The sequence below is a fragment of the Sinocyclocheilus anshuiensis genome, unplaced genomic scaffold (assembly GCF_001515605.1).
Source record: "Sinocyclocheilus anshuiensis isolate Anshui unplaced genomic scaffold, SAMN03320099.WGS_v1.1 scaffold688, whole genome shotgun sequence".
Lineage (NCBI taxonomy): Eukaryota > Metazoa > Chordata > Actinopteri > Cypriniformes > Cyprinidae > Sinocyclocheilus > Sinocyclocheilus anshuiensis.
The window spans coordinates 539,729-566,579 of NW_015555748.1; the positions used below are offsets into that span (position 1 = coordinate 539,729).

The window sequence follows — 26,851 nt, forward strand, 5'->3', positions numbered from 1 at the left end:
TTCAGAATATAAATATGAATAAAACTTTTAAGTTTGGTGTAAGTACGTACTACTTACTGTAAGTGGAGAAAAATCTCATTTCGAGAAAATGGCCTCAAAAAAAATATGTATTGTAATTTAAATCCTCAGATGCAAATAGATAAAGTGTAATAAAAACTTCAAAGTGTATTTTAGATGCTTTCTTTTCATTAATCAGAAACATATTATAGAAAGCAAGATAGCCAAAAATCTCAATATTGACCAGTGCATGAAAAATGTTTTTGCCTTAGAGTCTTGCCTATAATGCGTATCCAATTAAATCTGACCATGCATGGGACACTTTTGTGGCTTAGTTAAGACATAAATTAGAAGTAACGCTTGCTAACCCTAAGCTTTCTCTCCAATATCACGTTTAAAATTACATTGTGACATTCTGCTGTCTATAATATTGACACAAACTGTGTTTTTGTGTGCTCTGGTCAATGAGAACAGAGAGAATCCCCTCTCAGACCGAGGAGAGCTGGAGCGTCACCCTGGCGTGTCTGTCGTAATGCTTATTTGGCTGCCAGTACTGTGTGAGGTATCATGGGAAGGTTTAGAAGCACCACCCTCGGGGAAACATACAGTGGTCCATCATGGGACGGCTGGGCTAACAGTGCGACTCCTTCTCGCTGACAGGGAAGTACCCGTCTTTGGTCGGACCGCCTCGCTGGCGAAGAGTGTCGCCGTCGGCTGCAAAGATGGCCTGAAGTTTCTCCTGCTCTCGTCTGGTTTTGGGGAGGTCCGGTGAGGGCGTGATGAGCTCATGGAAACGCTGAGGAGAAAAAGCGGAGAGGTTTGGAATAACATACTACTTAGCCAATGATAATAGTTAGCATATTTTTGCATAGTATGCATTTTTTTCTCAATGCATTTGTTAAAATATGTACAGTAGTACACAACCCATACAAATAATAAAAAAAAAAATATATATATATATATATATTTGTATTTTTAATATAATTTTGTGTAACTTTTGCCAGTGTAATCAAATTGTAAATCAAGAAGGATATGCATACTGCACATGTTATACAAGCTAAATACTGCAGAAATGATAAGAGCAGTATTTCAGCATGCTATTTCTTCTGTTACATCAGACTCACCTCTCTCAGTGAACCTTTGGCCGTGCTCAGTTTAGAAACAACCCACAGCGGGATGCAAATCATAGAGGAGAGCGCCAGCAGCCAGCCGAGAGCGTAACCCCACCACGGGTACACATACTCGTTATTATACTTCAGAGGAGTGTATTTGATCAGGGAGAACGCAAACGTACCCTGTTAAGACAAGCAGCGGAGGAAATAAGATTAGAGCGGTTGATCGTAAAACTAAAGTGAATTCAAATCTTTAGAAAGGGAGAGTTTCTACAAATGCATCAGCAACCAAAGTCTTCTGCTGTTGCATCGTGATGCATCCACACCAGTAGATGTCACTATAAAGCCCAAGAACTTGGTACTTAATGCATCTTTAAATTAACCTCACAAAAGTTGCTCTAAGTTCTGTGACATTTAAAAATTATTTGAAAATTTGATTTTAATCTTTAAGTCTTTAATTTAGTCATTTAGAGCCTTAAAATGCATTAAATTACTTGACTGATTAACCACCCTTGAGTTTAACTTAATTTGTTATAATTTTATATATATATATATATATATATAAATTTTATAAAATATATTAGAATCAAAATTTGAACAAAATTATAGGAGGCTTAAAACAAAGTAATCTAAAGAGGTTTAAAAAATTACTTGGAAAAGTTATTTAAGGTTACAAAAAACCTTTAAGTTTACTCTCTTATTTTTGAAGGTAAATAAGGTGTAGAAGGTAAATGACTCACAAAACATGTGGCTGGGGTGAAGAAGAGCCAGCAGTATTTAATATACGGCCCAGGACGGTAACCAATCATGTCCTCAATATTGTCATAAAACCGATTAGCACCTGAGAAGCAACAAAGAAAAGCAAGGAAATTACCAAAAAAAATGTGCCAGATAACAGATTAGTACTGTTTCAAAACCTAATTAGCTGCCTTGCAAATTAAATATTTTAGCATTTATGTAATTTAATTGAAGTAATATTTTAAAACTGGCATTTTCTTGCTTCCTGCACCAAATGCACAGGCTCTAAACAGCATGGCAATATAACAGGAGTCTCACCGTATATCCAAGCGATGCAGACGGTCTCAAAAACAGCTACGAATAGCAAACACATCCCACTGGCTGCGTAGTAATCAAACAGCTGGAAGACATACATTCCACCCTGACAGACAGACAGAGACAATTTATAAATCTGCCAATTATATAAATCAATTGATAAAATGATCAGAGTCAGATGAGTTGGTCCAGTACCTCTGTGAGCATAATGAGACCCACGAGGAAGGACACGATGGCCACGGCGAGGATGAGCAGCTCTCTGCGGTTCTTCTGCCGGAAGAAAGTCGGGTACATGTCCACCATAGCTGTGACCAGACTCTCCACACACACGAACTAGAGCAGATGAACAAATCTGTGTTTCTTGTGGCTTATTGATTTTTACTAGCCACTTGAGTAATTATTTGTCAGTTTGGGGCTTAATATTACACTGTATGCAAACATTTTCAAATCATGATTCAGGATTATGCACAGAATAAAACGTTGAAATGTAGGGCCCTATGTATTCCGTTTTATTTTGTCCCAAAATTGCATTTTATTTTGTTTCCGTTTTTTTCTTTCTTTCTTGCATTTTAATTGTTTAGGATTTCGTTTTAAATGTTAAATGTAATTTTAGCAATAAAAAAGTCATAAAACCTGTAAAAATTTTAACAACAATTTATTAAAAGTTTAACAGAAATTACATTTTTAGAGCTCTATTAAATCTGTTTTTCCCCCAAATTCAGTTTTATTTTTCCCCTAATTCTGTGATTTCCATTTGAAGTTTTCCTCATTCCGTTTGAATGGTTTCATTCAATTTTAGTAATAAAAAAGCATGTCTAATCAATTGAATACGTTAACACTAATATTTTAATTACATTTCTTTCAGAAATTGATTGTCTGTTAACATTTTTCTGGATTTATGATTTAATAAAAACTTGTTATCAAATTAATTTATAAATTATTATATTTGTAATGAAATGAAGGCATAACATATCACCAATTTAATTTTTTTAAATGTAATTAAATATACATTTATATATAATAATTCATTTTATTTTCGCTAAACAGAGTGTTGCAAACCTGAGGTTTATTGTTGAAATTAAAACAGTGAAGAATAAATGTGATTTTGCTTAATAGTTCTTTATTATTACCATTAGTACATTGAGAAGTATATTTCTCATAATGTCTTTGCACAATTCTGTGACATTCAATGTTATACAGTAAAAAAAATATCATGGAAATCATAGGGCCCTGTAAATGAACTATGAAGCACAAGAAACAGTGAAGATTCATACCTGACTGTCCAACCCCAGCAGTACAATCATGATGAAAAAGAAACAGGCCCAGAGCGGAGAGATGGGCATCATGGACACTGCCCGCGGATAGGCAATGAACGCCAAACCAGGACCTGAAAGAGGCCATGCAGTAAAACACAAAAGAAACTAGAAAATGTGTGCCCTAATTTTTTACAGATTCTCTTTAATATGTTATGTGTTTGGTTGAAGGTAAATATGCATCATATGGAGCCCAAAAAAACAAGTGCACTGTCTGAAAAATGAACCCTCTGACATTTAGAGAAAAAAACTGACTAAACAGACCTTGACATATTAAAAGAAAAAAAGGGTCATTTACAAACAAACTTGACCCCAGACAAATGTGTGCACTGGGACAGAGATTTCAGTGTGTTTGTCAGCTAAAGGTCAATTATCTAAAAATACCCGACTGGAAAATTTTATGGTTTACTACACTGAAAAACAAAGTGGTGTAGAAACATTGCTATAAAATTTCACAAACAATTACAAAGAAACGGCAAGTAACACATTGAATAAAACATGACATTTTGAAGTAGAAAGACAAAAATAATATGTATTCCAATAATATTTGTTTGGTTACAAAAAAGCTATATATATATATCCCTATATATATTGGCTCTTATTCAGAACCGGTTCTTTAAAAAAAAAGAAAGAAAAAAAAAAGATATTGAACCAAATGATTATAAAGAGTCAAATCTTTTTAGTGAATCAAACACAGTTTAAATCAGAGATTTAAATCAGTGTAGTTAGTGAACCATTGTTACTTACAGTCAAAGATTCACACGTTTTTTTTTTCTGTGTATCTTATAAATATGAATGAATGCATGTTTTTATTTAGCTGCTTAATATATACTTAAGGACAATTATTGGATTGCATTTATGCCGCCTCTAAAAAGACTCAAAAACTGTTTATATTGACTCATTATTGTAGTAAATAAGAAAAATAAGAGATAATTATAAAAAAATAATTTTACTATTTGCCAGTGGAAGTGCATTTGTTTTTTTTTTCAAATATTTATTCCTTAAAAGCACTAAAAGATTCATTAATGGAGCCATTAAGGAACTAGAATTCTGAATGTTTCCTTTATGATCATTTAACCTCCATGACATCAAAGATCACAAACACAATGTACGCAACAACAGAGCATGTCAAATGTTGAGTGACTTGAGTTACCTGTGACGTATTTAACAGCTTTAACAAACTCATTTGGCTTCAGGTAATAAGCTTGAATGGACAAGATGAAAGACTAGAGCTGTCGTAGGATTCCTAGAGCTTGTGTAACCTCTTGTTTATTAGACTTAAATGCCTGAAACGGGTTTAGACACGATCTGGGAAAAAAACATGCTGACAGTAGTGTTCCTATTAGCCTGTCAATCAAATGCTCTTTCGTAAGTCAGGTCGTTCATGTGCTGCCACGGGCGATGTGGACGTATTAAAGCGTTTATGACACAAAATGCTAAAACGTGACACACCCATGCTGTACAGGACCTCTGTCCTATAAAAACTACTGCTTATTGCTCAAAAGAGTGATTGGTCTCTAGATAATGCTTTGGTCCTTCAAGTGAAAATCATGTGTTCGATCGCTTCATTTCTGTAGCCAGGATTACGTGAAGAAGAAACTGTGTTTTTCCATTGGGAAAATTCCTCACACTTCCCTTAAAACCTCACATTTATCACCTGAGGTCTAGAACTGTGCTAAAAACACCACTGATGTCCTAACAAGACATGAGATTTGACCCATGATGCTTCAAATTTTCAAACCTTAGTTCACTGATTTCACTAACTTTGACCGACCATTTACTTTTCTTGCTGAAGGGTTCATGAAATGTGGCCTCATTTTTACACATCAAAGACCAAATTAAAATGAGTTATGAATGTTGATTCACATTGATTTTAAAGAATCTGGCCCATGATGCTCAGGTTTTTGGAGCCTTAGATCAATTTGATTTCACAAACTTTATATGGCTGTTCACATAAACCTACAATATTCTGTTGAATTGGCCTCATTTTATACTTCTGAGATTAAATGACCTCAACACAGCAATGGTTATCTCTCACATCCAACCAAAATGTCCATATTGACCAAAAAGAGACGACTTATGCTTCTTTCTTTGAGGTTGAAGTTAACATGAAATATTGTTGAATACCCTACAACACTTTACAGAATTAAAATGGCTTATGAACACCACTTAACAGTTTGACCTATGATACTCAAGTTTTGGAAGTCTTAGATCACCAGTTAACCTTGGCCAACTCTTTGCTTTTCTAACTAAATTTTCATTTATTTTGGCCTCATTTGTATACATTTAAGACCAAGAGATGTCAAAACAGCAGCCATTATCTCACAAATCCAACCTTTAAAGAATTCAAATGGGTTATGAATGTCAATTTATGTTGCTTTTTATAGAAACTGTCTTCGATCACTCATTTGACCAATCTTGTCAAACTGTTTACCTTGTTATCTGATGATTTTGGCTTTGTTTTTACATCTAAGATCAAGAGATGAAAAAACAGCAATCGCTATTGCTCAAATTCAACCAAAAATGCCTAAATTTGTTTACCTGTTCATGTAAACCCTTAAGATTTTGTTTGATTGGCCTCATTTTGAAACTTCAAGGATGAAACAACATCAAGACAACCAATGCCATTTCTTAAATATAACAAAAAGTGCCAAACTTTGTCTAGCTGTTCACGTAAACCCATTATATTTTGTTGAATTGGCCTTATTTATATACTTCTAAGATGAAACGTCAACACAGCCAATGTTATCTCTGAAATACAACCAAAAATGCCAAAGGTGTATACTTGTTTGCTTAAACCCATAAGATTTTGTTGCATCTTCTAAGATGAAAAAGTCAACATAGCCAATGATTTCTATTAAATCCAATCTTAATTGCCAAACTTGGCCTGGCTGTTTGCAAAACCCATATGATTTTGTTGAATTGGCCTCATTTTTATACTCAAAAGATAAATCAACATCAACCCAACCAATGCCATCTGTCAAATCCAACCAAAAATGCCAAACTGTGTCTACCTGTTTATGTAAATCCTTACGGTTTTGTTGAATTGGCCTCATTTTTATACTTCTAAGATAAAATAATGTGAATAAAATCAGTCATCTCTCAAAAACAACCAAAAACACCAAACTTGGTCCAGCTTCTCATGTAAATCCATAAGATTTAGTTGAACTGGCCTCATTTTAATACTTCTAAGGTGAAACAACATCAACACAACCAATGCCATTTCTCAAATCAAACCAAAAATACCAAATTTCGTCTAACTGTTTGCCTAAACCCTAAGATTTTATTGAATTGGCCTAATTTTTATACTGCTAAGATGAAATAACGTCAACACAACTAATGTTCTCTCTCAAATCCAACCAAAAATGCTTTTGTCGCTAGATAGAGATTTACCAGAAGAGGTTTTAAGCTGTTCTGATGTTAAGGAATGCTGGGATGCATCTGGGTGGCCGTGCCGTGGCCTGTTCTCAGATATCACGTGGGTTTGTGGGCTCTTCTAGTGACACAGATGTGAAAGTTGGATCAAAGGTCAAACGCACAGATGGACACTATCAAAGAAGTACAGAAAACAATGTTTCCCTGCTGGGCATCCTGCTCCGGGCCTTGACTAAAGCACCTGGGTAGACAAATCACGTGACCTTTCGACTCGAGACACGGCGTTTTTAAGAGAAAACAGTTCGCTAGTGTCCAGAAGAATTACCGAAACAAAATCCTAGACTAAAACCAATCAGATTTTTGCCCATTTTTGCTAGTTCAGAATGTCCCTTTCTAGTCATGACAAGAATAATTTTCAAGTCAGAACTGCAGTAGATGCCTATCCGGAATGCTGAATCCCTTACAATTTTCAAGCGACAGCTGAAAACTCATCTCTTTCGACGCTACTTGACTGAAAACAAGCTACTTGAAAACTCTTTCTCTTTATTTATTCCTTCCCTTTCTAGCTTGTACTTATTTGAACAATGCCTAAAACTTGGTTTTACAAGCACTTCCTGTATCTGTTTGCCTCTTTAAGAAGAATCGCTTTATGCATTCCCCAATTGTAAGTCGCTTTGGATAAAAGCGTCTGCAAAATGACTAAATGTAAATGTAAATGTAGATGAAAAGCTAATTATGATACCTGCGGGTCCGCTAACCGTCCCAAGTCGGGATAAAGATAGAACTGGATCCCACGGGACGCTCCCGGCAGCGTGACCCCTCTGATCAGTAAAATCAACAGCATCACATACGGGAAGGTCGCAGTGACGTACACCACCTGTTGAGTGACAGGAAAACAGCGTGAAGCTAAAGGATAACATTTGTTTGGATATTTATCATGACAGCAAATAAAATGTACACAAAATTTAACACAATATCTATATTTTTTAAAAATCATATTTAAAATAATTTAAACAAATTTATTTTAAACAACTCTGTTTAATAAGAGTAAAGACAAACACAAAAAATGTACACAATATCTATCCAAAAATATAAAAAAATATATGAAATAATAAAATATAAAAAGACAAAAATGATTTAAACATATTTGAAAAATGTGACCCTGGAGCACAAAAGCAGTCATAAGTAGCACGGTTATATTTGTAGCAATAGCCAACAATACATTGTATGGGTCAAAATGATCGAATTATCGCCAAAAATCATTAGGATATTAAGTAAAGATCATGTCCCATGTTCCTACTGTAAATATATCAAAACTTAATTTTTGATTAGTAATATGCATTGCTAAGAACTTAATTCGGACAACTTTAAAGATGATTTTCTCAATATTTAGATTTTTTTTGCACCCTCAGATTCCAGATTTTCAAATAGTTGTATCTCAGCCAAATATTGTCCGATCCTAACAAACCATACATCAATGGAAAGCTTATTTATTCAGTTTTCAGATGGTGTATAATTCTCAATTTAAAAAAAAATGACCCTTATGACTGGTTTTGTGGTCCAGGGTCACAAATGTGAAAATTATAATATTATAAAATAATTCTAATTAATTAAAATATTTGTTCATTTATATTAATTATAGCATTTGCATGATCACTACTAAATGCAAATTTACATGGTGCATTTTTTTGAAACACTTTTTGAAAGCGTTACTTGAATCTGCTGAAAAATTCGAATGAACTAAAACTAGAACGAAATCAACAGGTCTTAACTCACGTACCTTGCCGGTGGATTTGACGCCTTTCCAGATGCAGAAATAGCAGAGAACCCAGGCCAACAACAGACAGAGGACCAGATCCCAGTGCAGCGTTCCTATCTCCTCAATCCCAGACGAGATCCGCAAAACTCTGCGTCTACAGAGAGACAGAAATGACACATCAGCTGCAGCCTTCTTCAAACCACGTGCACTTGGTTAGTTGGAAGCCTTTCAGGATAATGTGGCATAAACATAGGGTTTTATCTTTGAGAGGTCAGATATGTTGCTTTTCAATTGAGGTTTACGCTTGATTTATCTTCAACTAAAAGTTAAAGAAGCTTGTAGGTTTATTTCGAGCAACAAAAATGCAGAAAACTGACAGGAAGATAGAGTGAAACTTACTCCCAAAACTCAATTACGGGCGATGTTGCGTTTTCAAGGTAACTTTGGTCAATGGATTCATTTCGTCTTTGGAATTCCACGCAGGCATCTGAAAAACAACAGGAATCTCTGGATTATATATACAGTCAAAACTATTGAGCCTCATGCACCAATGATAATGCAGAAGAGATGTTTAAACTAACCACATAAAGCTACAGGTTTGTGGACTGAATTGACGTTAACCTCACCTGTGTTCCAGGTGTTGTTGCAGGAGGCCCACGGCAGGTTCCAGGAGAAGGAGAAGGACAGGTAAAATATTCCCCAGGCCAAAACTATTATATAGTAGAAGTTGAGCAGAGCCACGATGACCTGAGTGGCGTAACCGATACCTGCAGTTAAAGACAGACCCAATAACAACACAGTTTGTGTCAAAACTGAGGAAATGAAATGACATCCTATATTTCACATCAGGCTGTAGAAAAGGTCCAAATGATGTCACTTCATGATTACCACAATTTTATGTATCCATTCATTCATTCATTTATAAATAGAACAGAAATCTGTTGTTCTTGTAAACTAAAAAAATTAAATTAAATAAAAAATGGAAATTCGGTAAAACTAAAATACCATAACAAATGTTAGAACAAAAATTGTAACGTTTTAACTAAAAATGTTTAACTAATCTTACAACTTAAAAAAAAAATGAAAATTAGACATGTTGCCTTGGCAACTAACCAAAATCAATAAGTTTAAGTATCACAAGTACCAAAAAATAAATAAAAATGAATACAAATAAATTAAAGCTATATAGAAATATTACAAAGTGTCCACCTAATAAAAATGACAAAAGCACATAACGAAAATTTGATTGAAAATTGAAAATATAAAAATGAAAGCAATTTCAAAATATTCATAAATACTATAACAGTATATAAACAATATTAAAATAACACTGATTTCGCCAAATATAACATTTTGGGGTATCCAGATTATTTTATAAATAAATTAAATATATATTAATTAAACATTATGTCAAAACAATACTGTTGTACGATTTTTATTGAAAAGACACGAACAGGTCAAAAATCACAATTTCTGTTATTATTTCACAAATAATAATAGCAACACTGAATTAAACACACAATTTTGAAGTAGAAAAACTGAAATTGTATTTTCTTGTAAAATGTACCAATCTTTGTTTTATTTACAGCTTCGAAAAATCAGTGTATCTAGCAGTAAAAAAGAGGGATTTATGCCTTTATTGTTTTAAAGAACAAATCATTTTTGTACCCTCTCTACTCTACAGACGGTTCCTGTGCATTTATATAACAAACAAACTGCTCATGTCATACTGAAATGGTTTGCAGTTGCTCATGCTACACATTTAAAGATCTAAGGAACCAACATCTTGTTGCTTCACCTTCAAACAGCGGGCTGATCTTCCTCCAGCATGTGATTCCTCCCTCGCTGGTGTACTGACCCAGAGAAATCTCCAGGAAAAACACGGGAATACCGCAGGTGAAGAGGAAGATCAGGTAGGGGATGAAAAATGCACCTGGAGGAGGATAAAGACATAAATCATACAGTTTCTCCTGAAGGACAATCTGAGCACAGTTTGAAACTCTAGGGGAGAAATGTGTGAGATTACTGAGGTCTGTTTCAACATCTGAGAAGCTGCAGACTTCAGCAAACGTAAGAAATGTTTCCAAAGCCCCAAACGTCTCTGTATGGACACACGCTACGGGTTGATCAAACAACAGCTGTGACCTTTCACCTTCTGAACTGGTAACGCTTTCATAAGGCCAATTGCTGGATCAATGGGTCAGTTTCACAAACACCTGGCAAACGCTAAACACATTCAGTATCTGTGGCGATCCTTATCAAATCCTCAACTTTCGCTGCCCAGTTGGATCCTCTAAACCAAGGGTTTACAAACTGGGGGCCGCAAGGGAGTGCTAGGGGGCTATATGGAAATGTTTAGAGAAAAACAATGTTTAAAAAAATAAAATAAGATGAAAATAATAACTATATAAATAAATACATTTGATTACATTAAAGGAGACATATTATGCCCCTTTTTACAATATGTAATATAAGTCTCTGGTGTCCCCAAACTGTGTCTGTGAAGTTTCAGCTCAAAATACTCCACAGATCATTTATTATATCATTTTGAAAATGCCTATTTTGAGTGGAAGCAGAAACAAGCTGTTTTTCGGGCCTGTGTCTTTAAATGCAAATGAGCTGCTGCTCCCCGCCCCCTTTTCCAGAATATTGCTGCGCCATTACAGCTCGGACCAGCTAAAAAACATCTGTTATGGTTCTGATTATCATGTTTATCGCGCTGCAATCATGCGTCTTAAACCATATTTAAACTTCTGATATACAGTTTTCTGAGAGCACACATCCGAAGCACACGGACAGAAAGCGGCTGTCACAGCATGTGAGTATTAAACTAAGTTCTCATTCACACATAAGTTTACGTTTAAAACACACGAGTTACAAAAACAGTCAGTTATGTCTGTGAAGGTAAACAGCTGGGAAATAAATCGCATGCTTTTAGATCTAAATAGTATTCTGTGCTCGTCTGTGCAGCCAAAGACAGAACAGTTAGTATGTTTTGCTCAAACTTTAGGTTTCCCAAAACAAAGTTACTGAGTTAATCTTTTTCACATTTCCTTGGTTGGTAGATGCACCAGGGACCTGATTATAGCTCTTAAAACCTGAAAAACTCAGATTTTCATGATGTCACCTTTAAAATAAGATCAAAATAAATAAAAATGGACTAAAACAAATTAAGAATTAAATTGATATATTTGATAAAAAAAACTAAATAAACTAATTTAAATAAATTAATTAGTAAGTGTAATTAAAAATAATTGACTAATAAAAATATGTAAATAAATAAAAAATTGATTTAAATGAATGATACATTGATAAACTGATTATAATAAATAAATTGTTTAAAATAAATAATACATTAACAGTACAATTGTGACCGTGGAGCAAAAATCCAGTCTTAAGTCGCTGGGGTATATTTGTAGCAATAGCCAACAATACAGTGAGTACAAAAAAAACATTCCTGTTGTAATGTAACCACAGAAAAACAAGATCAAACTAAAAAATTTGATTAAAAAGAAAAATGATATATAATAAATTAACACATTTCATAAGTGAATGAACGCAAATAAATAATAAATGTATTAAAATAAATATATGTACTAAAATAAATTAAAATTTGATTTAAATAAATAATCCATCTAACAATAACTTGATCTAATGACAGAATTTAAAGGGGTCCTATTATGCTCTTTTAACAAAGTCTTGATTTTGTTTTGGAGGTGTACTAGAACAGGCTCTCATACTAGGTTGTTCGAAAAACACATTATTTTTCACATATTTTACATTATAGCTGGGCCAGTGTGTGCTGTGATTGGTTAGCTGGGCCAGTGTGTGCTGTGATTGGTTAGCTGGGCCAGTGTGTGCTGTGATTGGTTAGCTGGGCCAGTGTGTGCTGTGATTGGTTAGCTGGGCCAGTGTGTGCTGTGATTGGTTAGCTGGGCCAGTGTGTGCTGTGATTGGTTAGCTGGGCCAGTGTGTGCTGTGATTGGCAGCACTCAGCGCCTGGTCGGGAAATGTCATGCCTCTTACCTTAGCCGCCTGCGAGCTTCAGTGTAAATATAGCATCAAAATCAAATCAATTTGAGCGTGATTTAAACCCGGATGATTGTAACCACTCTAAGTTCGTCTGCCTTGGGAAAGCTAGCGTGTCTCCGTCATAGTGATAACACTCGTTGCCTTCTCTAGTGCAGCTCAACCAGGTCTCGTCCCATTCGTCGATATTTGTGATATCCAAACGAGTCGTTCGTTGTAGTTTTTGAAAAGTGATTTCTGTTAAATAAAACATCTCCTTTTGAAGTTTGAGCTTGGTAACTTTGCAGTTCTTTTTTATGCTCAAACAGCAACATTACAGACTAACTAAAGTTGAAAAAGTGAAAAAGCATAATAGGACCCCTTTAAATATTTTACAAATTACATTTTACACATATTTATAATATAAACTTCTCACAGTGTTAATTGGGTCTTTATATATGAAAATATATAATTGCTTTTTAAATGTTTGGATGGGGGGTCCCTCGCATGAGGATGATCATATTTGGCATCTGTGGCATCTGATCGTTTGGAAACCCCTGCTCTAAACTATTTTACATTAAATAACCTGATCATAGCCAGCTCTGGATCTAAATGAACTCGAGCGCAGCCCTCCGTGAGGGAAAGTGTCCAGACACGTCCCGCATTCTCTCTCTGCTCTTTCCCCCGCAGGGATGTTAACTAGCCATGTGTTAATGAGTCTGCTCTTTGTGCTGCACTAGCACTGGACTGATGTTGACTCGCTGGTTTACCTGCGGTAGTGTAGTGTGCTGACAGAGGCACGTTGCCCCACATGCACTGCTGAGACCAACCTTTTAACAACACTTTAACTGATTAAACCTGTTTGGACATGTACCATGATCATACTTAGTTTTTTTGGGGGGGCATGTACTATTTTTTGAACATAAACTAAGGAAATTGTATATTTTTGAGCATGTACCATATTAATACTGTTTTTTTTTTTGGACATATACCATTTTTTTGGACATTTACTCTGGTAATACCATATTGTCGGGATATGTACCATGATAATATCATGCTTTTGTACACGTATCATGGTAATATTATGAACATGTACCATGATAATACTTTGGGTTTTTCTAGATGTAATACCCTATTTTTGGACATGCACCATGGTCATGCCATGTTTTTGTACATGTACCATAATAAAACCTTGTTTTTAGACATGTACCATGGAAATACCATATTTTGCATATGTACCATGGTAATCCCGTGCATTTGGACATGTTCCATGATCACACTCTTTTTTTTTTTTTGGACGTACCATGGTAATGCCATTTTTTTTAACATAAACTAAGGAAATTGTCTATTTTTGGGCTTGTACCATACCAATACTTTGTTTTTTGGACATTTAGGGCCAGATTTACTAAACAGGGCAAATTAGCGTTAGAGCGCTACTAATACTGTGATTTTTGGACATATGCATGTTTTTTGGACATTTATTCTGGTAATAACCATGGTATGCAATACCGTTCAATACTGTATTGGTGGGACATGTACCATGGTAACATGTCCCATCAGATGCGATGGGAGGGGGAAATTCTGCGGGTGATTTACTAACAATGCGCACATTAAAGAACACAGACACAGCCAGATCATTTCTATAATGACCAGCGTAATCTACCAAGAGCAGCGCAAATAGCGCCTGGTTTAAGGATCTGGTAATACCATATTTTTGGGACATGTACCATGGCAAAGCCATGCTGTTGTACATGTACTATGGTAATATTATATTTTTTGGAAATGCACCATGATAAAACCTTGTTTTGTTTTTTTTAAACATGTACCATGGTAATACCATACACACACACACACACACACACACACACACATATATATATATATATATATATATATATATATATATATTAACATAAACTAAGGAATTGCATATTTTTGAGCATGTACCATACTAATACTGTGATTTTTGGACATATGCATGTTTTTTGGACATTTATTCTGGTAATAACCATGGTATGCAATACCGTTCAATACTGTATTGGTGGGACATGTACCATGGTAACATGTCCCATCAGATGCCACAGATGCCACATGTACCATGGTAACACCAACATGACTTCACTTAATTATCAGTAAGACACTTAATATACTGACATTGCCACTTGCACACAGCAATTTATGTAATAATTTATTTATTTACGTTTTTACCTCTATTGCTGCTATGTAATATAACCATGTATGTGACAAATAAAAATCTTGAATCTTGAATGGTAATGCCATGCTTTTGTTCATGTACCATGGTAATATTATATTTTTTGAACATGTACCATGATAATACTTTGGTTTGTTTTTAGACGTACCATGGTAATACCCTATTTTTTGGACATGCACCATGGTCATACCACATTTTTGGACATGTATCATGATAAAACCTTGTTTTTTTTTAGACATGTAGCATGGTAATACCATATTTTGCACATGCATCATGGTAATCTCATGTACCATGATAATACTTAGTTTTCTGATATGTAACATGGTAAATCACATTTTGCACATGTTCCAGTTATACCATGTTTTCTTGGGCCAAGTATCATGGGACAGTAATGGCATCAAATTATATTACAATGTTACTTTTAATATACCATGGTACCAGTTCATGTACTAATTCATTTTCCAGAATACCATGGTACATGTCCAAAATACCATGGTAGCACTATGGTACTTTTTGGTGCATTTTTGTAATTGAGGTTTATGGACATGTTCATGGTAATATTATGTTAAACTGTGATTTACCATTGTAATACCATGTTTTTTTAGGAGATGTACCATGGTATAACATGGCTTTTTGAACATGGTATCATAGTAATATCATGTTTTGGACATGTACAATGGTCAGTACCACGGTATGTATCATGGTACTTCTGCATCTCCTCACCTCCACCGTTCTTGTAGCAGAGATATGGGAAGCGCCACACGTTTCCCAGTCCAATGATCTCTCCGGCCACCGACAGGACAAACTCCAGCTTGTTGCTCCACTGTCCTCTGTCCTTCATCTTCACCTCCGTGTGCGGGACAATCTCCAGCGGCCGGTTCAGCCCGTTAGACGGGTCCATCTTGGTCGTGATCTCTTTCTCTCCTGTTTGAAAACAAAAGATGAATCTGATGACTGCTGTTCGGTCAATAGTAGCACTCACTGAATCCTATGTGGTTATTTTGGTTAATTAATCAATATACTGTGTAATTAATTTAATTAAATCTTTTAAATGAAGATCTCCCAATCAAAAGACAGCTAGAGAAACAAAGTGTTTTCATTCACATTGAAACAGAAAAAAAATTTTTCTCGTAATACGTGAAGATATGAAACCTGGACACACCCATTCAGACCAGATCCTTTCATAAATGCAGCTCGTAAACCAGTCTGAGCACAAAAGCCAGCAGAAGACTGTATGTTTGTGTGAATGCGGCTGACCCACTCAATTCCTGCCATATTATTGCATGTTTTATCATGACGTTTGTAACCGTTGCATTCAGAAGCCACACAGCAACTGATCCGTTATGATTTATTACAAAAAAGATGGCAAAAACAGCATGTGAAAAACTCACAGGGATATAAAGGGTTGATGTACTTCACTAAACTTAAAAAAAACACATGGAACATCTTAGTTTCATCTTATCAAAATACCCTAACAACCACATAGAAACATGCCAAAAAAAAAAAGAAGCTCTCTGAGCACCTTAGCAACGGCATAGCAACACACACACACACACACACACACACACACACGCACACAACAAAAAACACTTGCTTTTGCAACCACATAGCACCATGTTAAATAACACTTGGAACACTATAATGCTCTAGCAACTGCATTGCAACACAATAAAAACACATAGAATGCTTTTGCAACTGCATAGCAACATGTTTAAAAACACTCTGCACTCCTCAGCAACCACATAGCAATGCTCTAGCAAAAAAAGAAAAAAATAACTGCACAGCAACATGTTAAATAACATTCAGGTATCCTTAGTAACCATACAGCAACATCCTAGCAACTGCAAAGCAATATGTTAAAAAACTCAAAATACCTTAGCAACCACACAGCAATGTTCTACCAACTGCATAGCAACATGCTAAAACACACTCAGAAGTCTTTAGCAACCAGATAACAACGCCCTAGCAACACACACACACAAAAACTTACTGGAATGCTTTTGCAACTGCATAGCAACATGTTAAAAACACTCAGGAATCCTTAACAACCAACATAGCAAGGCCCTAACAACTGCATAGCAACATGTTAAAAAACACTCAGGAATCCTTAGCAACCACATAGCAATGCCCTAGCATCTGCATAGCACCATGCGACAAAACACTTACTCTAGAATGCTTTTGCCACTGCATAGCAACATGTTAAAGACACTCAGGACTCCTTAGCAACCACACTGCAATGCCCTAGCAACTGCATAGCAACACTCAAAAAACACATGTCTGCTTTTGCAACAGTATAGCAATATGTTAACACTCAGGCTACCTTAGCAACCACATAGCAATGCCCTAGCAACTGCATAGCAACATGTTAAAAACACTCAAGACTCCTTAGCAACTACATAGCAATGCCCTAGCAACTGCATTGCAACACTCTAAAAACAGACTGCTTTTGCAACTATATAGCAATATGTTAACACTCAGAATATTTTAGCAACCACATAGCAACGTCCTAGCAACTGCATAGCAATATGCAATATGCAATAAAACACTTAAAATGCTTTTACAACTGCATAGCAAAATGTTATATAGCATCATATTAAAAACTTAGCAACCAAATAGCAACTGCGTAGCAACACTTACTGTTGAATGCTTCAAAAAGCTACATAGCAGCATGTTAAAAATCACTCAAGACAAGTTAGCTACCACATAGCAACACCCTAACAACTGCATAGCAACATGTTAAAACACTCACCTTAGCATCCACCTAGCAACACCCTAGCAACTGCATAGCAACAAACTATAAACAATAGGCATTCAGGACTGTACATTTTTGCTGAAATTTTGGCCCCGTCACAATCAAGACCAAGTCCAAGACATTAAAGGAATAGTTCTGTCATCGTTTAACCCTTTTTCCACCAGCATTTTTTTTTTTAAAGTTGCCAGTCGCCGCCAGCATTTTTTATTTACATGCTGTTTAATGCTTGATGATCAAGTTATTTTTCATATGCATCTGCTTACATATGCGATCACTTGTTTCTGCTTCTTCTTCACCATGTTTCAATCCGGAGATTCAGTACTCTTTCAGAAAAAGTGTAATAGCGCCTCCTACCGTAAAACAGTGAAAACACGGAAAGCCAGAAAATGTTGTCAATGGCAGGGAAAGAGTTAATCACCTCAATAGCTATGTTTCCAACACCCTTTTTTAATGAGCATTTTGAAGTATCGCATCAGAAACGAGTGACGGAAATGCCAAATTTAGAGAGAACATTTTTTTTTATGCTCGCTTGAGGTGGTTTTAGACTTGTGCGAAAAAGGGTTAATGCGAATAATGGGACATGGAAACTTATTTGCCGCATCTACAGCATCTGAAATGTGTTTATGGCCATTCTTATATGCCTGAGCAAAGTCTATCGTCAAAGTATTTCTGTATAATTGACCTTTCACAAAGACCCACCTTACTTACTGTTGCTATCCCCGACAAACAATGCCGCTCTCGCACTACAAATCATGTTCTCACGCAGTGAAAAATACATCGCAGAGTAAAGAGAAAACGGACAACGTGCCGACAGACAAGACAGAGCAGGTTACTTCTGATATGAAAAAAGGTCTCAGGACTCTCAGCTTTCAAATTTGGTCATTTTTTAAGAAATTCAAACAATAAATACTGTTTTGTGGCTCTTTAATATGTCGTGACAGATAGCTGTAGTGCCTCAGTTCAAGCAGCACACACGTGAACCGATCGTCTTTTCAAATGTACTTAAAGCACAAAATAAACATGAATAAACATCAGAAAGCATTTTATTTCAACCGCGGAACCCACCATTTTTCAAGTTTAAGTCCACCGAAGTTAATCTACTGTCCTGTCTGATTTGTGGTTAAGGATAGAAGGAATACAGCTGCAGCTACTGGGCATGCGCACATCAATATTAGCGTCATTTTTGTCACACTGTACAACAATTACTGTTTTTTCATTATTGTTTAGGGTTGGGGTAGACGTTAAAGGGGTCATATGATGTTGCTAAAAAGAACATTATTTTGTGTATTTGGTGTAATGAAATGTGTTTATGTGGTTTAAGGTTCAAAAAACACATTATTTTCCACATACTGTACATTATTGTTTCTCCTCTATGCCCCGCCTTTCTGAAACGCATCGATTTTTACAAAGCTCATCAGTCTGAAAAAGCGAGGTGTGCTGTGATTGGCCAGCTATGCAGTGTGTTGTGATTGGCCGAATACCTCAAGCATGTGATGGAAATGTTACGCCCCTTACCATATTGTGATGCCTAGAGTGAGCGGAGGCCGGCGGACTTGAGAATGGCACGGCCGGCGGATTCGACGAAGGAGCGTCCGGCCGGCTTGCGGCAACCACATGTGACGACCCCGGGCTGGACTCTGCTTCGTCCACTATGCACCAAGAGCTTGTAACACTCCAAAGAGAAAGGAAAAATTTAAATCGCATCATGTAACCCCTTTAATAAAACACAATCTAACCACCTTTTTCTGAACACGGAAGTCTCGCCCGACTGGTACGGTGCTTTACATTTCCGGTCTCTGGTGTTTCTAGTCACATTTACATATTTTCCGAGCCGACAATATAACGTGAAACCTATGAAAATGGTTTGATAGCAACGTCCAGCACATAGCATATGGCGTCCTAGTTTCATCACTTTACAGTGTTGCAATGACCGTCTTTTTGCAGGGATCTGTCATAGTTTAATGAGTGGGAAGATGACATGAAGCGACCCGAGGTTAGCTGCATTGAAGACAGATGAGCGCACATATGCATATAAAGCTCCCGATTGGTGCGAAGTTCACAGAATTTTGTCCACAGAATGATAAGAGCACACGTTTGAACATATTATTTTATTATTTAACACTCAGTATTTTAACTTAAGTGCTGCAAGCCAAGCATACAGCGTCGGACATGACAGATTTTCTGGTACGCAAAACAAGTACTTTAAAGAAATTCCTCAGCTTATTGCCGTTACTGTGGCAGCCAACAACAGCACAGCTTAACCCTGCGCACATTTTTATATTTAGTTCTATTGAAAAGTTTCAATTCAATCAATCTTTTTTACCCTGTTTTAACATGGATTTCTACGGAGCCCCGCACATGGCATGCAGGAAAAAAATTGTAGGCTAAACTAATTCGTTCCCTCGATTTATAAATTGTGCGCACGATTTACTAATTCATTCCCTTGATTTGCTATATCGTGTACATGATTTCTAAATCGAGAGAACGAATTAGTAAATTGTGCGCACGATTTAGCAAATCGAGGGAACAAAATAGTAATCGTGTGCATGATTTAGTACATCGAGGGAACAAATTAGTAAATCGTGTGCATGATTTAGCAAATCGAGGGAACAAAATAGTAATCGTGTGCATGATTTAGTACATCGAGGGAACGAATTAGTAAATCGTGTGCATGATTTAGCAAATCGAGGGAACAGAATAGTAATCGTGTGCATGATTTAGTACATCGAGGGAACGAATTAGTAAATTGTGCGCACGATTTAGCAAATCGAGGGAACAAAATAGTAATCGTGTGCATGATTTAGTACATCGAGGGAACAAATTAGTAAATCGTGCGCACAATTTATTTATTTTTTTTGCATGTCATGTGTGGGGCTCCGTAGATTTTCTAGGAGCTGTCGGACAAGATGGCGGATAGCAGCGGTGGCACATAATATCCAGTTTATCAGGAAGTGACGATTTGTTGGATGGAAACTGTGCTTATTTGCAAATGTTTTATGAGACATTGCAATTTTGCACACAAGTTAAATTCGCAACTTTGGATGGAAACCCGGCCAATGACTTCCTATACCCTTAATTTTTGCTTTTTTTTTTTTAAGAAAACAAGGGACTTATTATTATTTTTGTTGTAAATACATTTCAGTTAGGGCTGTGATGATAAATTGATGCATCCGCGATTCATGGATTGATTCTGAATGCATTGCGATTCACTCTGAAATCAATTCTGAGCTTAGTTTTTAACAGCAGATGGCGCTGTAATCTAGTTTTTAACTTCACACTCAAATGCTCATGAAGAAAAGAGCTTGTGTGTACGGCTGAGTCATGCAATTACACCTGGGCTCAGAATGACACAAGATTAATGTAAACACAGCTCACTGTGAACACCCTTGTAATTCACTTTAAACATTTCGAACTTTATGAATGATTATTTTAGGTTGAAGTGTGTGTAAGGAACTGGAAGCAAGCAGAGTACGGCTGTTTCTAAAGCATGTAGTCCCATCTGCAGCGAAAAATTTGAGAGAGAATCACAAAGCATTTGGAAAATCTCACAATGGATGCAGAATCATTTCTCGATTCGCGATGCATTGATTTTTTTCCACAGCCCTAATTTCAGTGTTTGATTTTTTTTCAAATTTTCACTGAATTTTGTACCATAAACAACTCTGGTGTTGGGTCAAAACCTGCTTCAAGGCTCCAGGGGTCCAGGGTTAAGAGGTCTCCCTGTCGCCGTCCCTCGAGGGACAGACGTCTGTTCCACATACTTGAGGTTTCAAACAACAAGCATAGTGGATGTCCCGCAGAGCCAGAGGCCTTGAGAATGTGCTCTTTCTCTTGTGCAGAAACAGCACAGCGCCTCTACTGTCACAGTTGTCAGTGAAAAGCATTACCAGGCTGGTAAAAATAGACTCTTGCATTAACAAGACACCTGAAGGAATGAAGAGCTGGCAGCATGAGGTAGAACAGACTTCTGGGTTTGAAGGCCATTTGTTTGGAAGATGACCTCAGAGCGAGGCGGTTTGATCACAGTTTACTGCAGTTTTCACAAGGCCAGAGATGAGATCATACGTAAGTCCTATAGAGCCGAGCTTCTGTGTGCTGTTTGCCCGCAGGAATGAAAAATCACAAAAGAGATCTCATTATTATCATCTCAGTCGTTTCTCCCAGACAACAGTAATATTAGATGGAGAGCAAATGGAGTTTCTGCTTCTCAGAATGTGCTCTTTGTGTGATCTCAAGTCTTTCAGAATGGATCTCAAAAGCATCTCAATCTGTGCTACGATTTGCCTATGATACCAAACTCATTTAAAAGTCAGGTAATTATGCTAGAAAAAAAAAACTGTGGATCTCTTTAGTATCTCAATTATTTATCCATGTCACCAAAGATATTTTCTACTTGAGTCTTCTGCTTCTCAGACTGTTCTCACTAGAAAAAAAGATAGTACCTCCTTAAAGGGGTCATATGATGCGATTTCAAGTTTTCCTTTCTCTTTGGAGTGATAAAAGCTGTTCGTGAATATAAGATCCCTAAAGTTGCAAAGACTAAAGTCTCAAACCTAAAGGGATATTCTTTATAAAAGTTAAGACTGGTCCACGCCCTCCTAAAACACTTCGTTTAAACACGCCCCCACATGTCTGCGTCACGATGTGGGAAGATTTGCATAACTCCGCACAAATGTTCACGCAAAGAAAGTAGACGTAACTTTATTGTTGCTGCCGCCACGGCCATGTTGTGAAGACACTGTGTGTTTCGCTGCGAAAGCGAAAATACTTTGTTTGGTCTTCCAAAAGAGGACACGACTAGAAATCAGTGGTTAAGTTGTATTTACAACACTGTTCCAGAACAATTCAACCCAAATATTCAGATGTGTCCAGCGCATTTGATGGAGGACTGTTTCCTGAACCTGCAGAGTAGCCTACAATGTTCTGACTCACAGTCTATAAGTACGTTTTCATATTTAAAGGATTTGCCACTGACAATTCAAACGCGAGTCTTGAGCAGTGTAGAGTAGCGCTTGTTGTTTGTCATTTCTCCGATCACAAATCTTGAGGTATTCGGCCAATCACAACGCACTGGATAGCTGGCCAACCAGAGCACACTTTGCTTTTCAGACCGATGAGCTTTGTAAAAATCGACGCGTTTCAGAAAGGCGGGGCATAGAGGAGCAACAATAATGTACAGTATGTGAAAAATAATGTGTTTTTTTAACCTTAAACTGCATAAACACATTTCATTACACCAAATACACAAACTAATGTTCTTTTTAGCAACATCATATGACCCCTTTAATAAAACATATGAGCTTAAATGGAGAGCAAATGGAGTAGCTAAAGTCCCCTGCTTCTCAGAAGTTTCTCCTGAGAAAATCTCACAGATCATGTCTGGAGTTTTGAAGGAGATCTCAAAATGTCTTCCTCAGATTTCTCAAAGATACCAAAAGAAAAGAGGAACTACATATAGATCTCTTTATTATCACAACTGTTTCTCCTAGACACCAGTCAGATGCAAACTGACCTGCTTAAGTCTCCAACTTCTCAGATGTTTCTTTTGAGGAAAAAAAAACCCCTGCTAATCTCACATATATCATTTCCTGTGTTTTAAAATAGGTCTCAAAATGTCTCAAACTCCGCTCAGATTTATCAGAGATACAAAAAAAAGAAAAGAGCAAGTGCACATAGATCTCTTTAATATCTCAACTGTTTCTCCTAGACACCAATGAGACGCAAACTGACCTGCTGAGATCTCCTGCTTAGATGTTTCTCCTGAGGACAAAAACCCTCCTGATCTCACATTTATAATTTCCTGAGTTTCAAAATAGATCTCAAAAATGTCTCAAACTCTGCTCAGATTGATCAGAGATACCAAATTATGTCTCACAAACGAGGAGAAGAGAGTAATTGCATATGGATCTCTTTAATGTCTCAACTGTTTCTCCTAGACACCAATGAGATGCAAACTGACCTGCTGAAGTCTCCTGCTTCTCAGATGTGTCTCATGAGAAAAGAAACTCTGCTAACTTCATATAAATCACATCCTGAGCTTCAAAAGGAGATCTTAAACTGCCTTAGATTTCTCAAAGATACAAAAAGAAAAGAGGAACTGCACAAATATCTCTTTAATATCTCAGCTGTTTCTTCTAGACAACAGAATGCAAGCGGACATGCTGAATTCTCCTGCTTCTCAGATGTTTCTCCTAAGGGGAAAAAAGGGGGAAAAACCCTGCTAATCTCACATATATCATCTTTAGAGTCACAAAAGAGATCTAAAATATCTCAAAAAGTTCTCAAATTTCACAGAGATTCTAAGAATTCCCCAAAGATCTCTTTAATATCTCAGCTGTTTCTTCTAGACAACAGAATGCAAGCAGACCTGCTGAATTCTCCTGCCTCTCAGATGTTTCTCCTACAAGAGCAACCTGATAACATTATATGTCATCTCTAGAGTTACAAAAAGAGATCTAAAAATATCTCAAACAGTTCTCAGATTTCTCAGAGATTCCAAAGGAGAGAAGAATTCCACAAAGGTCTCCAATATCTCTGCTGTTTCTCCTAGACACCAATGAGATGCAAACTGACCTCCTTAGATCTCCTGTTTTTCAGATGTTTTTCTCACGAGAAAGGAAACCCTGTTAATCTCACATATCATTTCCCAAGTTTCAAAAGAGATCTCAAAAATGTCTCAAACAATTCTCAGATTTCTCAAAAATACCAAAAGAATTTGCACATAATCCCTCCTAATCTCACACATATCATCTCTAGCTTCAAAAAGATCTAAAATATCTCAAACTGTGCTCAGCTTTCTCAAAGATACCAAAAGAATGTCTAAAAATGTCTTAAATATACCATGAGAAAATACTGTTTCTTTCAGACACCAAGTAGAAGCAAACTGACCAGCTGAAGTCTCCTACATATTAGGAGATGTTTCTCCTAATATCATCTCTAGAGTTTCAAGGAGATCTAAAAAATGTCTCAAACTATGCTCAAATTTGACAAGATAAGCCTGCAATCAATAGTCTTAATATGAACTCAAACATTTCTCAAATTCTCATTAGATATGAAAGAGCAAACTCTCTTTCAAAGAGCACTAACATGGGCCATCTGTGACAGCAAATTACGATTTGAAGGATGAGAAATGACAGAAATAGAAAAGCTCTCAATGCAGGTAGATACTTGCAGGACAAATAAAAATGGCATCTTGCCAAAAGTTGCTGTTTGCCAGAATCTCTGCCTGCTCAGTAAATCTCTTGCTGACATAAAGCTGGAACGTCCAGGCAGAAAGATCCTCAAATAATCCAAAACCACATATTACAGCACAGTCAATGTGGGGCCAAACTCCACAGGAGCGTGCATAAGTCACACTCGTGTGTCATTTAGGACCTTCAGCTTGGCAGCTCATTATTTGGATTCGTAACTATTGAACTGATTCGCAAAGATTTATTTCATGGGTGCAGCTGTCAGGATTTTGATTAACAATTGACAAATTGAATTAATGAGTTTATTTTGTGACTTTGTGGCTTCTTGTTCAATCATACAAGCAGAATAACACGTTGCGATGGTGTTTGGGAATCTGAACATGCTAGTGGAAAAATCCCAGAGGAACGAACCACATAGCTGAAAACATCTACACACTGTATATCACACATGTGACATGTGCATGAAGCACTGCAATTCCTCATGCGTGGAGGTTGCATTCATTCTGACCACATTTTTTATACAAAGCAAAAAGAATTAATTGCACATTTAGAACTAATGAAGTTGCTTTGCAGGCAATTGGTTATTCTTTTTAGTCATCTTCAAAAGTTGTTTCTCATGATCATAAAACATTATGATCAAATGGTTTTAATTATAATTGTAGACAAATCTCATCATACATATTTGTCCTTCAATAGTATTTAAAAGCATGAGTTGAGTGAGCAAAGCTGGAATCTGGACAAACAAGAAGCTCAAATATAAAAGTTTTTATTTGTGTCACGTGTTTTGCTCATTACTTCTTTCCTATGCTATCATTTGTGTTAGTTTAGAGTCTTTGGTAGACTTTACTTTTACTCTAAAATGTAGAAAACTGTCATAGTATATGGCAATGCTGCAGTCAGATCCACACTGTCATTAAATCACATTAAATAAGATGTTATTAATCTAGCATTTGCATGTTTTTTTTTTCTTCTTTAGAATTATTTAGAAAGGGAAAGAAGTCAAATTGTGTTGAAGGTGAAAATAATATTTGTGACAGTACAAACTGGGTTTCATTAGAATCAAAGTGATAAAGCTACACAAACATGCACTTATAGAGTTGCATTTACCTAAAAAAGTCATGCACACACAAGAATGCATTACATTGAATATGCATGAAGGAGCATAAAATAGCAGGAGAAAACTCACCTTTCATTAGGACGTTGCAGGGCAGCCGGCAGTGTCAAGTTTCCTGTATATTCTCAGGTTTTGCTCTTTAATGTGGGGGTTTTCTGGTTTCGTGGAATCCGTCAGTCAGCCCTGGATGGTCGAAGTCCAACTCCTCCCCCCTGCACCTCCCTCTTGCTCCCATTCACAAAACACTGAGAGCGTGAGGCTTCAGCGGGGCACTGGCGGATTGCATAACACCGTCACCCAGCGCTCGTTCAGCCTGTGAAGCGTTTTTTTTTCTCTCAACTGAAGGGCACCAGAGAAAGGAAACATTCTGGCTCCGTCTCAAAAGACCACCCTGATCACACCAGACTCTCAGGAGCTTAATAAACGGGGCTCAGAATGAATCTCCAGAGAGGATCATGGGATACTGGTCAAAAGGAGTCACATTTCTATTGGAATAATAATTTTTTTTTTTTTTTTTTAAAAGTGCACTCAGTTTTATTTTTACAGACAGATATCAGTATTTTTTGTTGTATTTTGCTAAGACAAAAACAAACAGTGAACAAACATTCAGAACACCTCATCCACCACATAGCAACACCCTGGCAACCACCCAAAACACCATAGCAACACTCTAAACACACTCTTAGTAATACCTTAAACAAATTTCTTAGTGAAACTCTGGAAAATCCTAGCAACCACCTAGAACACTAAAAACATTCTGAAAACATTAGTAATTGCATAGCAATGCCCTGGCAACCACCCACAATACCTTAGAAACCAACAACTGCATAGCAACACTCAAAAAATACTCTTAAAGTAAAAAATACTTTACCCTATCACCCTAGCAACCACATAGAACAATCTCACAGCCACATAGATGTGCATTAAAAATCACCTTAGCATCTGCATAGCAACGCATTGGTAACC

General features: G+C 36.6%; 1 protein-coding gene across 1 annotated transcript; it reads right to left on the reverse strand.

The window, feature by feature from the left end:
- Positions 1-26,047, reverse strand: LOC107673629 (sodium- and chloride-dependent GABA transporter 2-like). Its single transcript, XM_016467295.1, has 14 exons — positions 25,958-26,047; positions 15,553-15,753; positions 10,408-10,542; positions 9,236-9,376; positions 9,009-9,096; positions 8,631-8,763; positions 7,593-7,727; positions 6,869-6,971; positions 3,437-3,549; positions 2,358-2,495; positions 2,166-2,268; positions 1,850-1,950; positions 1,122-1,292; positions 1-793 (listed from the first exon to the last, which is right to left on the reverse strand). Exons 1-14 carry the CDS (start codon positions 25,962-25,964, stop codon positions 629-631), a joined length of 1,734 nt encoding a protein of 577 aa, XP_016322781.1. The 5' UTR covers positions 25,965-26,047; the 3' UTR covers positions 1-628.
- Positions 26,048-26,851: the final 804 nt, after the last annotated feature.